At 40.7% G+C, this 14816-nt stretch overlaps 1 protein-coding gene and 1 pseudogene across 1 annotated transcript; both read right to left on the reverse strand.

The window, feature by feature from the left end:
- Positions 1-763: 763 nt before the first annotated feature.
- Positions 764-5167, reverse strand: LOC139643155 (large ribosomal subunit protein uL24m-like). Its single transcript, XM_071518331.1, has 6 exons — positions 5131-5167; positions 4703-4889; positions 4226-4321; positions 3208-3311; positions 2270-2400; positions 764-1218 (listed from the first exon to the last, which is right to left on the reverse strand). Exons 2-6 carry the CDS (start codon positions 4883-4885, stop codon positions 1082-1084), a joined length of 651 nt encoding a protein of 216 aa, XP_071374432.1. The 5' UTR covers positions 4886-4889; positions 5131-5167; the 3' UTR covers positions 764-1081.
- Positions 5168-6651: 1484 nt separating this feature from the next.
- Positions 6652-14318, reverse strand: LOC139642961 (hepatoma-derived growth factor-like; annotated as a pseudogene).
- Positions 14319-14816: the final 498 nt, after the last annotated feature.

Raw genomic sequence — 14816 nt, forward strand, 5'->3', positions numbered from 1 at the left:
GAATACAGTTCCAATGGATGAAAAGTCAAATGAGGATAATGAGAATTTCGCTGAAACTACCCAGTCTGTGTCACCGTCTCCAAAGCCATTTCCTCCTGGAGTATCTCCATTACTTGGTACTCAGACTTTTCCCCAGACAAGTTGGACAGACAGACTCATTTGTCTATTAGCTGAAATTTGTGGAGGGCAGTATGCCTGGGCTCCTGTATAATAATACACCCATCCTTAACCTCATAAATTACCAAACAGGCTGCAAGCTTTTGCCAATACCATGAATAAGGTACTTTCCGCATCATGCATCATATCTATTTTACAAGACTAGATGGTAAGCAATTAATTCTCGCTGGTACAGAACGCACTGTGTTCTTTGTGCAAACTTCTCTGGACATCATTGTGTCTACCACAATTCAGAGCTTTTCCCCAGAAGTTGGCTCCCATTATAAGGAGACAAGATTAAAGAAGAAAGATGCTCTAGTTTCCTTAACTGCTACCTGATATTTTGACGTTTGTTCTCTCATAATTTCATAGCAGACTTGTAATTTGTTAGCCCTCCATTTTTGTTGTGCTTTTTGGCATTCTCTCCTTCTCTCCTCCAGGAAGCACAGTGACTCAAAGGAGGGGAAGGAACCAGGAGAGATGGCTGAACATTTAAATGATTACTGTGGATCACTGCTGATATTGTACCTTATAATTTGACAGTACTGTTATTTAAGACTATGAAGTGCCAAGAACAAAACCCAAATCATTAAAATAACAGGTTTACTTCTGACATTTATTTATAACATAAAAGAAACAAAAATAATACAAACTCTGATACCATCCTAAATAGAGAATGACTGAAATCTGCTCCCATTCAGGCAATAGACGCTACACAGGTCTATTGCAGGTCTATTATCAACTGTGTTTTCCCTCTTCATGTTTTTACAATACTAGCATTTCCTCAACTTGGATGTTGCACCAGCTTTTTAAATTCCAAACGAGTCCCACTGTAACAAGGTATCTTCAGAATTCCTTGCATTGTGAAAATTGGAGAGCAGAAAGGGGAACATGGGATATGAAGAGTGTCTCTGAGGTTCTCTGCTCAATACCAGTAGGACTTGTGGTGCCTCCTGTTCTCCTGGATGCCCAGTTTCTCCATGACCTCCTCCTCTAGGGTTTTCAAAGATGGCGTATAGGTCTTCTCTAGCGTGTCTTCTGGACTGGTATCTTTGGGACCATCTGTGATGTCAGAAATAAAAAGTTAGACACATGCAGAAATTAAATGCCACCTTGAAAAGGAATAGCTATGCGTGTGTGATACGAAAAATGTCAGTTGAAATACTTGATGGAACTTGATGGAATAGTTCACCCCAAAATGAAAATTCTGTCATTATCTACTCTACTCTGATGACCACCAAACACACACACACACACACACACACACACACACACACACACACACACACACAATCTCTTATATATTTACCCAACTGATAGTTCCTTATTTTTTTTAAAACATGAAGAGTCATGATGTGCCCAAAGCATTCTGCCAGAAGACTCACCGCCCCCACTCTCCTGTATTGGAGGAGCAAAGTATGCAACCGTTCACACTTTTCGAAACTGTCTGCGAGGTAAATATAAGACTTTAGGACTCACAGAGCAATCGTTTGGCCACAAAACGCTTGGATTATGCTGCATGAGCTGTCTAGTGAAAATTGATGGTCAATTTATGACCTTTTTGGGGTTGCACAGACTAGTTTTCTAGTCACATATTCAAGTAATGAGACCCCTTGGCAGCACTCTTGGGAGACATCAATGAGGCTCACACACAAAATGAAACCAAAAATCTGTTTTCACAAAGCTGTGAATCCCAAAGCTCCCATGACTGTTGTTAATGCCTCTGTCTGTGTGTTGTTACCTCTGCCAAGGAGGTTAACTTTTTCCCTGTTAATTTGTTTGTCAGCAGGATATCTCAAAAAACCTATGACAGGACAGATAGGCCTTTGGAACAATCAATCTGGAACAATTGATTAGATTTTGGTGATCATCTGGATCTGGGATTTCTGCCATTAGACTATTACAGCCATAACTATGAAACTAAGACTGATAGAGACTTGATTCCAACCCTACAGCACTGTATCATTTTGAAGTTGCTGAAGTCCTGCATAGAGGTGAAAGATGAATGACAGCTGGTTTCATATATTGCATGTTAGCTAAACATGGAAAAACGTGCACCGTCTTTGGTTACTGAAAGGAAATCCCTCGCCAACACACACACACACACACTCACCTTTCCACTGCTGTGTTACGATGCCGTCTCTGCGCTCAACGACAGGTTTAGGGACGATTCGACCCGTCCTGAGAGAGACCCGGACCCTCTCTCCCTCCTCTGTGAACCTCCACTCCACCTGGGTGGGCTTCCTGGAGGATCAAGATCAGCATTTCACAGCCTGTCACAGCCAGTCTCTATTCAAAGACCATAAATCCATTTACATTTATCTGAATAATGTATGACTATTTTTTAACGTGATGAAAGCATTCTACCACACACTGGAAAACTTCAGACCAGTTTCATAATTGCATATCTGCAAACTGTACATATATCTAAACATGGCCATCTGAAGCCTTTCAGAGTGCGGTAGAATACTTTCATTTTTGTCTGCAATATCATTCCTGCAACCTGAGAAGAGTCTTGCTGTACACAGGGCATCCACAACCTATTACCGTTTTTTTCCCCATTTTTTCGGAGAAATATTTATTTTAAAGCTGGTGTAGAGGAAAGCCAACTATAAACCACCGCATCGAACTGTTACAGAGGCACAGTGATCCCATTCAAAAACCCCACAGATATGTAACTAGTTAAAACATGTGCAAGTGTTTGTCACCCCAGACAGTTTCTATCCTGAATTGGCCAAGAAGGATTGGAGAGTTTCTGAAACAGACACATTAAATGGTAACACACTGAAGTTTTAGTTTGTTATTTCTCTTTGCCAGGGACTGATCACACTTATGTTGCTTTTGATTGTGATTTTATTTGGTCCTCAGGAAGAGTAAGCTCAGCACTAGCGTCTGGGACTCCAGATAAAAATAACATAACATGACCTTGGAGAAAAAAGGCCCATCATTCAGTTTGAGTCCCAAGCCATGGTTCAGCCAACATGCTGGCCCTTAAATGAGCATACATGTGTACAGCCACATTAAGTAATCCTGCACTGTAGCAAGGCTTACCTGTCTGTGGGGTCAATGAGGGCAACGTCACGGAGCAGCATGGGAGCCTCACTGGCAATGTAGGTCCCACGGTAATCCCCAGATTTGCCAATGTACCTGTAATGCTGAGACAGGAAATCACAGTTCACACTTTTAAAGTCCAAAAAATTCAACAGGTGGCAGCCAACAAGGCTTTCTGAGGCTTAAATGCACATTTTAACAGTTGTGCCCAGAGTCTGCCAAGTTCTACCAGACAAACTGTCTGGCTCCATCTGGTGGAGCTAAAACATAAATACATGGTGTAACACTGCTGCCACAGTAGCTTTGCTGTTGCTATGATGCAGAGAGAAGATTGGAAGTTTCATCTGTGTCCAGGGTTAAATTGCTATGTTGCATGCTAAGGCTTTAGCACATCATGTATAGTGTACAGAAGGAGCCAGCTTTCCTCTCAGCAGCACTACAATACGCACTGAGGTGCATTAAATACTGAACAGAGGTGAAACTGCAACCTTACTGCTTGTTACATAACAGCACCTTATTCAAAGAGCACATTTGTCAACAAGCTGGTTCAATCTTTTCAATGTAACTGAATATCCTGTTTGCAAAATTTAACAGGACTGACTGATCTCCATTTAATAAGTTACAGTTACTTTTCAGCTTAAAATTCACTGAACTGAAAACTAATTGACCCAGCTCTGACACACAAGCTAACACATTTATCTGCATTTTTGGAAATTACTTATATGGGAACAAACTCAACTGAGAGTGAAATAAGTGCAAAATGGTAAAACTAGTAAAGAATCCAGGTAGCCTCTTATTTACTCATTTAGGTTAGTCTGTGAACCCACTGACAGAGCTACACAAGTACAGAGACAATGTAGATGAAACTGAATTCACATTGTTAATCTTATGAAACAGCTTCACCAGGCCAGGTTTCAGTTGTGTTATGTGCAGCTTACTGGCAGCCAGTGCCTCAACCAACAACCAACAAACGGTGACATTTCCTCCAAATCCTCAGGGAAAAATAGGACTTCCTTACTGTGTTCAGTCCCTCCAGGATAACCCAGTTTCTGTGTCTGAAGACTTGGACCACCTTCCCCTGCTTCCCTTTGTCCTTCCCTGCTACAATCTCAACCTGAGAAACAGATGAAAAACACACTGACTACCTTATATTGTATACACATTCTTCTTCATGTGTTACATCAGTTAAAGATACTTTTGTCAAACCCTGCTGAGTAAAGGTTTGGCCAAACCTTTATATCATACTTATTACAGCTCCTGTGGAGGCTCTTTACAAATAATCCAAAAACGTTATTCATTGCAGACATACATGGCTTGTCATGATGGTCACAGACAACATAAAACATTACATGACTGTAGTTGCAATATTAATAGCGTCAGGGTTATTTTACTTGTTGTAATGCTCTACTCAAAGCTTAAATTATATTGATCTATGGTTCATCCAATTTCCTAGTTTCATGAAACACAGCAAAACAGGTTATTTTCCTTTACATACCGTATCCCCTCTGAGGAGAGACCACTCTTCAGGCGCTATGGGCTCCACAAACACCTTTCTCCTGATCTTCCCTGGAGGATTGCGCCTCTTGGCAGCCATGGTCCAGGGCCTGTTGGTGCCAAAGCGGTAGTCTTTGGGGAAAGTAACCTTGGCCGCCATCGACAGGAGAGCCGTCAGCCTCATTTCGCTGGAAGGACAAACTAGATCAAGACACAACCCAAGAGATGGCCAGTTCCCCTTGACAAGACCACTGGATAGCTAACGTTAGCTAGATTATACCGGCTAACGTTAGCTACATAGCGAGCTGCGCATACGCCACTATTTACTGAAACACACACACGCAAATGGGATTGCTACATAGCTTTCCAAATATCCGTGAGTTAATTAAGCTGTCGTTATTAGTTGGTAATATGAAAAAAGTATCTTACCTCCGCTTGATGTCAATGTCACATGTATCACACCAACACTAGCATTAAGCCCGTAGCAACGCCACCTACTGGATAGGAGGGTTCCTGGATCAGCGCATGCGCAGTGGCCACGCCGTTATCAAATCATCCATCCTGGTGGTTGATCGAGATGTGAAATTGATTTGAGGGCTGTATGTAGGGCACGGGCAGTAAGTTGACCTTCTACGCACTTTAGCTGCAAGAAACTGTCTATAAAATTGAGTTGTTTAGCAAAAACATATTGATAAGGTATTGATATTGACAGGGTGGCTACTATTAGGGGGGACCTGATGTTGAGGAGGATGAGGAGGAAATTTTATCATGCTCATTTCTAGTTTGCATCGTGATATTCTGTCTTAAGTTATCCTACAGCTTCTTCTTTTTTTAATTTAATTCAATTTTCATTCATCTTCAAAAAATTAGTTATTATTCAGTTATTCAACAGTTCCAACTTACACTTGTTTAACATGTTCTCTCCTTTTTTGCATAGTCATTTGAACCTCTGGGGCCACCATCATAGGGGAAAGCAAGACAGTTCAGCTGGGCCCTGAGTCTGGGAGCACCCAGGGAGGTGTTTTATAGTAGCTGGGGAGATATTTATAGTGGCTGTACCACAAGGCATGAAGCTGGAATTTCTGAAAACCGGCAATTGAACATTCAAGCCAGATAAAGCAGTCATTAATCTTGTGAACCAGATGCACCAGCTGCCACAGCACATCTAGAAATCAATACTGAAAAAGCTCCTAAGCAAAATGAGGGACAGAGTTGTGTTCAAGTGTAACTAAACTCCATTTGTCAACATTTGCCCAGTGAACCAAGTTTGCTTAGTTATTAAGAAAACAACCAAGTGAAAGGGGGGTAGTTTGATATGTTCAGGTAATGAGAGTGAAAATACCCTCAATGTAAAGCTGACATTAAGCAGATCTCATGGTAGTTGTGTCATTTAACATAAGGGGCAATGAGAGTGGATTCAAAACATTGTCACTGTCCAAATACTGGACCTTAACAGCTCATACTCAGATGAACCCCAACATAAAATCTGTCAGGATAAGTTACATAACACCAAAACTAGTTCCCCAAACTGTGCCATGAGCTTCTCTCAGGAGTAAGTTATTTGTGACATGCATAAAAAAAAGGTGCCATTATTGCTTTCGCACAACTGTAATAGTGTTACAGTGCGAAAAATGAGCTGAGAAAATCCTTAAGTTTGCTTGGATCAAATATAATAGGTTTTCCCCAGCATGAAACTTGATTTTTTAGCCAGGGATTCTGCACAAGACCTGGTTTAGGAGGCTGTGTGGAACGCCCCTGATAAACAAAATAATAATAATAATATTGCAGCCTCCTGCGATTTAGGAACTGCAGATAATATTGTTGATTAAACAGGATACAGCGACCACAAAAGAACTCATTTGTGCCAGGTGCTTTCCAGAGTAAGGAAGTCTGTGTGGGTAATGCACAATGAGGACAACTTATTGAATGTAAACATGACAAATACAAGTATTTTTGTAATCAACATGTTTATTAAATGGACCGGCGACTACAATGGTAAAACTAAGCAGTAGATTAAGCTGAGTGGCAGCCTCCGAAAGTGACAGAGAAAGCTAAACCAAGGATTACACTATAATTACAAATGACACCCTAGGAATTCACTCCAGACAGTTGAGTGGGGGAATTGAGCTCTGACCATTTTCTATAGTGAATCAGTGGTGTGGTGACAGGGCAGCAGGTATAAAAGTCATGCAGCAGGACAGCATAGGACATCAGTCCCACTGTATGCAAAACATTCAGGTATTATTTTCACTTTTAAAGGACTGAGCTTCCCCATAGGTTCAACGATAATTTGAATAACTGTGGGCTCATGTTGCCAAATATAGGCAAGAACATTGAAGCAATGAATATGATATCCAAATAACATGGTAAATAGGCAAAGTGTGTCAAAAAACTTGAACCTGAAGATTGAGTACCCCCAAAAACTACCATAATGGAACTTGGAAACAGAGTCGCCAAGGTAAAATAACACCACCACATATTCAACAAGATGTTGTCTAAATAAATGTTTGAATAAAACACTTCTTTAAAACATCACAATTTTGTTCCACAGCCAAAATAATAAGACCATGTAAGTAAAACAGATTCATATTCCAGTTAAGAGGGTTTGAAAAACAGAGAAATCAGAGTTTTAAAGAGGTTTGGCTCTGGGAATGCAAGTCACGCCGAAATCCCATTTCTTCCAAAACCGCGATTTGTGTAGATTAGATTGGTATTAACAATGTATGCCAGCAATACATTTCAGAGCTGTGGAAGAAACTTACTTGGTACCACCAATTACTTCTCCAGTACCTGGCAATGGCAGCATTATGTGAGCTAAATAAGGAATCAGGATACAACGAAATTAACAGCTGAACTGACAAGGTGGATTCAAAAGGATTTGCCAGAAAATGACCCCAGAAAAAGTGGCCGTGAACTTTTTTTTCCCCCTCCACAAAATGCAGTTTCTCCACCTTGACTTAAAACAGTTCAAGACCCAGGATTGACACAATAACATTCAGGAATGTCTTTCTGCTTTCAATAATGCACATCATCAGCTAAGAGTTACTCTGGGAAGTACAGAGGGGGATTCACAAAGTAATTAGTTGAGGGTCTTTCTCAAATGGGGCTTCCATGTTCAAAATATTCAAAAGCCAAGTAGGCCACATATGGGATCAAGTGAAATTAATTGCATAATTTGGTCACCTCCAATGAAGCGCAGAATACTTCAAAGCAACAAAACCTGTGTAGCATATTAATTTCCTACAGTGAACTAGACAACGCTTAATGGGGCAAAAAAACAAAACAAAAAAAGCTTTGAAAGTGCAACTCATCATGTATCAGAAGATAAATTACATGTTTCAAGATCAGGCTGAAAAGCTAGGTTAAACAAATGGAAGAAAACTCACTAATTCTTGTATGCATACATACTGTATTAAAGCTGAGAGCATAAGTGAAAATTTGTTCTTTATAAGTAAAAGATCTGTCCATTTTCAAAACCAACAAATATCAACTTAATGAACAAATGGGAGTATTTGTCAAACAAAACTGTTTTGTGGAGTAAAGATTTTTTAGTTTCCATTATGAATTCAGCATGTATTCCCTCTAAACTGAAAAATGTTTGACACCTAGCATCCAGACTTTGTAATTATGTAATTGCACTTAGAAATAAAAAATATATATACACACCAAAATCCCATTTATAAATGAGCCTTAAAGTGCTCAATTCAATTGTTTGAAATCAGATTAGCAAACTTTTGATATCTGGGATATATGATATCCCAAAATGGCAAATGAAGATTTGTTTGTCTCTCAATACAAACATACTTAGGTTTTAAAATTCTCCTATTAATTAAACAGCAGAAGTCTAGCATCCTGCAGGTAATAATTTTGATGCTTAAATTCCAGAGAGAAGGGCCAAAGGTTCTTGGTTTTCTTCTGAGAGTTGGTGTTAAGCACTGTCTGTCACGGGCTGCAAGGAGAACAGTGAAGAGCAACATGATGGATTATTATGCAAAATCTCTCTTATTCTCACAGTCAGTTTTTAATTTCTTGGAAATTGTGCAATCAACAGAACAATTACATACGATTGTGTCAGATTTAGATGTTTTACATTCTTAAACATTAACTGAACCCCAAACCCAAACCTGTGTAAAGCCTGACATCTAATGGTAAAAAGCATGCTAGTACCAGGTGATGTCACCAACTGTTGTACTCTTTAGAAGATGACATCACCTGGCACAAAAGATCAGCCAATAGCAGATGGCAATTTCAGCAGCATGCTGTTTACCATTAGATGTCAGGCTTTACACAGATTTGAGTTTGGGGTTTAGTTACTCTTTAAGTTCAGGGATTCCTTTTGATCTGATGTTTCCGGGGTAAGAAGCTATCCTAATAAGCAGAGCGCCGTACCTTATCTGCCGTTAGCTGGCCCTCTGCAGCAGGGTTTTCCTGGGCCTCCAGTCTCGACTCGCTCAGTGAAGACGGAGCAGTGGGTTTAGGCCCAGCCACGTCGTTGAGCTTGGCCTCCGTGTTAGACTTGTTGCTGTCTCCTTTCAAATCGCCTTCCCCCTCGGTGTCCTTCAGCCGCTTGGGAGACGCCTACCGAGGGTTTGAGGAAGCGTCAGGGAGCCGTAAAGATGAACGACTAAGAAGCTCTCACCTTACAATGTCAAGCTTGAAGAAAAGCTCACCTCTGTGGACTCCCCTGCTTTTCGTTTAGTTCCTCCCCTCTCGTTCTTCTCGTCGATGACCAGGGCACCTTCGTCCTCGTCGCTGCTGCCCTCAGCGTCCACCTTCTCCAAACTACCCGTCTCCCCTGCTCCTTCTGACATGCTGTCCTTCTTCGATGGCTACAGAGAGAAATGTAAATGTTAGGGAGGGACGAGGGACGAAAAGTCTTGAGTCAGATTTGAACCCCCATGTAACTGTTGCAGATACATGGCATGAACCTCTGAGCCACAAAGAGTACATATAAAAGTCTAAATATTCTCTTTCGTTTAGTTGTCTTTAGCAGGATTATATTTCATTACTGTGTGCATGCTACGTATTGTTCACGTTCACTCCATCTGAGACTGCCAACATTTGTAGTAACCATGGCTCATTTTACAATTATTTTTGGTTTTACAATAGACTGGACCACACTCAATATTTCAACAGTTGTTCTGAGGAGACAAAAAGCAGATTATTTAAAAAAATAAAAACACTTTTGCACATCCCTGCCTTGTAACACTGCAAACATCCAAACATTTCAAGCTACGACTTTGCTAAATGCAGCAATGTGTAATTTAGTTAATGTCATGGAAGGTCAGGACGGTCTGGGCCCTTGACAGGATTGGAGAAGTGCAGTCTTGTCAAGAAGGTTTACATTTTTAAAACACTATCCCATTAATTGCTAATCGAATCCCCCATTTGGAGAATCAAAATATAATGAAGCCAGAGTTTCTGTTCCCATGAAATTTGTGCCATCCTCCTTTTAGCATTTATCAGCAGTGCTTGTGCAAGTCAATGGGGAATGAAAAAATGTTTCTCAACCCCGCATGCAAGTCATTCCATTTACTTCTGTAGGCTGTAGTGGAAGCAAGAACAAGGACTTGTACTTGCAATTTTAAGAGAAATGGTTTTATGTCCACTGACTTGCTGAAATAATGATAAATGCGTACAGGTGCTCAGAGGAGGCTGGTGCCAGTTTCTCAGGAACAAAGAAAAGAGTTGAGAAATCATGTTGAATGCTCTAAGCAACTGGTCTAAAATATCACATGATTGGTTGTGCTGCCTTGTGGAAAAGCATCTCCATCTCCATTTCCTTTATTCACATCTTGTGGTCAAACTCTTTAAAAACTAGAAGGGCACTTGGAGAGCGCAGACCTCCGCCAAGGCCAATAGTCCAGTCTGCATGATATGCAAATTTTGTGAGTCGATCCGCTCCGCTCCAAATTTAATGGGTTCTTCCTTGGCCCATGCTCACCCTTCCACAAAGTTTCATGAAAATCGGCTCAGTAGCTTTTCCGTAATCCTGCTGACAAACAAACGGCAACCGAAAACCTAACCTCCTTGGCGGAGGTAATGAACCGCTTCGAGGCTCGGCTTGTCGAGCTTGAGGATATCTGCACCTTTATGACTGCCCAAAAAGTTTCTAAATCCTCGTATTCCCCCAGCCAGCCACATTTGTGGCTTTACTGCATTTGTTGTTGTTGTTGTGAGTTTCTGTCACTGCTATTTCAGGATTCCCTAGGTTATGGTTAATATGCATTTTAAAATAAATTTACCTTCCTTAGGAATCAACCAGATTTTGTGCTTATCTTCCATGGGCACAAAAACAAAACACTCACATTACTCACAATACAGTGAAAGAAACCTACAGGAAAAGCAGCAAGTATGTACACTTAGCCTCTGTCACCGATGTACACACACACACCTCATAGCCTTCATGTGTGACTGTGGGGTTGTCTCAATTTCCCAGAGTCCCTCAGTGAAGCCTTTCCTCTTGGTTGGTTTTCCAAACTCTCCTTGCACTCATCATAGGGGAACAAATCCTTGGCCCCCAGGAATGGCCCTGCGGTGGTCAAACATTACAGTTGTCAACATAACTTAATGATTTTCCTAGATGTGTACATTCACACACTAAACCATGGATATAAAATGTATACCTGGCAGAAATGGTGTTATCAAACAATAAGTACACCATACAAGTAGTCTTGTCTATTTTGACATAATTGGATAAATTACCTGAAATTGTACTTGAGCATCATTTATTCAATAAAAATGCAATTTCTTTGTACACACAAGAATAAATAAATAAATACACCACTAGTTCAGTAGATGGTATTTCCCAATTGGCAGAAATTAGTTCATCTTGAATGTTTCCTTAAATTTTCTCAACTGCTTCAGCCATGATTTAGGCTCCATTTGGAACGAGGCTGGTCACATAACACGTTTTACTCACGTCTCATGTGTTCCAAAGAAGAACACCTGGTACTTGTTGGAGGGGACTTCACTGCTCCTTCAGGTAACTCGTCAATCTGTGAATTAAACAGACAGCTACTTAAACTCCACGGACAAATCCAGAAATCCAAGCAACTGTTCAGATATAAACGGTCAATTCTGATGTTCGGACAAACGTTCAACCACAAGGTCAACTTTGAATTAAAAAAAAGAGGATGTCTGTCTTTTGAATGGTTGAAGAAAAGCAGGAATGTACTCTTATTAAGTTATTCAGACTACAGAGGGTGATTCAATGCATTGGAAATTGATGCTTGGATTAAGTCAAAAATTTAAGAACTGTGCCACTGTTTACTGAATACATTTTTTTTTAAAGACCTTCAGAACTGGAACATACAGTATATTCATAGCCAAAATGAAAGTTTTGTGTGAATGTCCCCTAGAGGAACCTAACATTAGTCACCAGATCTAACATTAGCCGCTGTGTAAGCCTTTGGGAGGTGCAGGCTAGGGTCCTGATGCTGTAAATTAGGCTTGGGTAACTGGATATTACATCAGGCATCACGATGGAATACTTACTATTGCTGAATGAATGGAGGTTTATGACGCCTATGTGATTTAAAATGTATTTAATGTTTAACTGAACGGTGCCTTAAAGGCTATTGTAAATGTAATGTAATGTATCTTTGTAGCTCCACCACTGAGACAATATTGGATGAGAACAGCACGACACTGATGCACAAGGAAATGATGACAGAGTGTGGTGTCGCCTTGCTTCCTAACAGCCCTCCTGCCAAATAGGCCTTTTGGCATCCCCAGATAGGGCCAGTGTGTCAGGATAGGTGGGGCAGGGCATGCAGCCCGCTGACAAGGGGCTAGTCTGTCTGATAAGAGCAAAAAAAGGAGGGAAGAGGTACTAGACAGACAATACTGTGAGATGAGAAGCTCACGGAATTATTTGCACTGTTTTATTAAATCCATGTTTGGAAATAAACAAACAAATGGGAGGTTTTTTGGGAGGAGGGGCGGCAAACTAAATATTTGGTATTTGAGTGACTGCTACCTTTAAAAACAGAAACAAATTTGAACATTGACTTAAATTAGAAGGCAGTGTTTCCTCTGTAATTGTATGGCCCAGTGGTGCATGGGGTAATGCAAGCTTTGTTTCCACAATTAGTACCCGTTATGGTCCCATTTATGGTTCCAGTGCAGGGTGAAGTGCCAAACTGTTTTGCCTTTTTATTGCCTTTTGTCTTGTTTTGCATAACAATATAATCCATAACCCTTGGGTAACGATGCGTTGTAGAGGGATTTTGTTTTACCAATTTGACTTTATTTTACGTTTACATTTTCTCCAGCGGCGCACCAATGCTGGAAGAAACAGGAAAACACTGAAGGCAATGTTGGTGTGTGGGGAAACTGTTTATGGGGAGAAAAAAAAAGAAACTAGGCAGACCATATATCCTTTGAGTATGGTAGCTACCAGTTTGAATTACGACTATCCCGAATTTGAACTTAACGTGGGGTTTTAACACCAACTACTCTAACATTTGATCCTGTGAGAAGAAATATTGCTGTTATTGCAAGCGCTAACAGCTTTGCGTGGGAAGACAGGCAAAGGCAAGATATTTTGGATACAAAGTGTGGTTACAATTTACCAAAGCAGCTCAAAAGTATATCGTCTGTAATGCAACAGCTATTCAAATGCAAGGTAAAACTAAATCCAAACTTATTTCGCACTGTTGGACAACAAGTTACAACGTGGCTCCGTGTGTAACTGTCCTCAAATGGCCCACCGTTAACTTAGCTGGTTGACAGAGGTTAACGTTAGGCCGTGGAGCGTTAATTCAGGCTGCATGTTATCCGGCTAGTTTAACGGTTAAGAAAAGCTTAAGTTAACGTTAGCTTAACCGGGCCCCTTAGGGGAGGCTGTATTATTTAAAATGAAGGCGACACATCAAACCCGGTGTGAGTGACCGACAGCAGCTAGCAATAACATTAGCTATGTAAGCTGATGCAAGCTAAGGAGTGTGGTATTTCTGCACATGAAACATCCAAAAGAATTTGCAACTCAACTGTCTACGGTTGACTTGGCAGTGCGTGGATGGGCAACGCTAACGTTAGCTAACGTAACTCGGCTAGGCTAACTCATGTTAGCCACTGTTAGCTAGGCCTCACAGATAAACAAGTGATAGGAGCACGCAGCAACACACGAACTGTAACGAATATGTAACCTAAAGCTGGAAACAAGATATTAACGTTAGTTACTTACCCTCGCAGGCCAGTGTGGATACCCCTTCATTTTAGCAAAGACGAGATCCCCGGGTTTATATTCCCTTTGCCTATTCGACCTCGGCATGTTTCTTGGAGAAATAGCTCGCTATATTATATAAATCTAAGTGACACTAATGTTTCGCTGTATTACAGTTGTATCCGGATTAGTCAACACCTGCAACAAATAAGCAAAGCGTCGGTTTATCACATCAAAATTAGCCAGGCGCAGAAAACTGAAACGAAGAGGCGAGCGACTTTTACGCGGACTGTAGCATGGACTGTGTCCACGACGCGGGAAAAATAGACCGCTTTAGAAGATGTTTAAATACAATTTCCACGGCGAACAGTGTATTTTGTTTTTACAACCCACTGGCTTCTCCCTCGGACTGTTTGGGTTTGAAATTGAAACCCGCTTCCCTCTTCACAGACGCGCCCCCAGTGTCGATGCAGTCGCACAATTAGCGCCCCTGTTGGTTGCGGACGTCGCGAAATCCCCATTCATTGTCCCATTGAAATTATAGATTGATTTATCATGAAACATTAAGAGCACGAACTTTGCCATAGCAGTCGATATATTAATACGGTTATAAACTTGAAAATGAACTGGCAAAATGGCAAAATGTTTGAATTGACATGGAAATCCAGGACAGAAAACGTTTTTTTTTCCTCCATTGGCCAGGATATCAGTATTTTTGTAAAATACTATAATTTGTAGAATAGAAATGGACCTATGAAAAATGACTGGTTATCAGTCAAACGATGGAATAGAATAGAATAGAAAAACTAAGCAGTCACAGTCAAAACTGCGCTGAAGCAAGAATGTAAATCTGTGGGCAATACACAAATCAAGCAGTCAAAAGAGAGAGGGCATCAGAGGATTTCGCTTGATAAAGTAAGAATCTGTGTATGCTTTATTGCCTGGT

Source organism: Centroberyx affinis, unplaced genomic scaffold, assembly GCF_046629955.1.
Source record: "Centroberyx affinis isolate AG114_WGS23_722 - 3 ecotype Tasmania unplaced genomic scaffold, CSIRO-AGI_Caff_v1 ptg000046l_1, whole genome shotgun sequence".
In the NCBI taxonomy this organism is placed as follows: Eukaryota; Metazoa; Chordata; class Actinopteri; order Beryciformes; family Berycidae; genus Centroberyx; species Centroberyx affinis.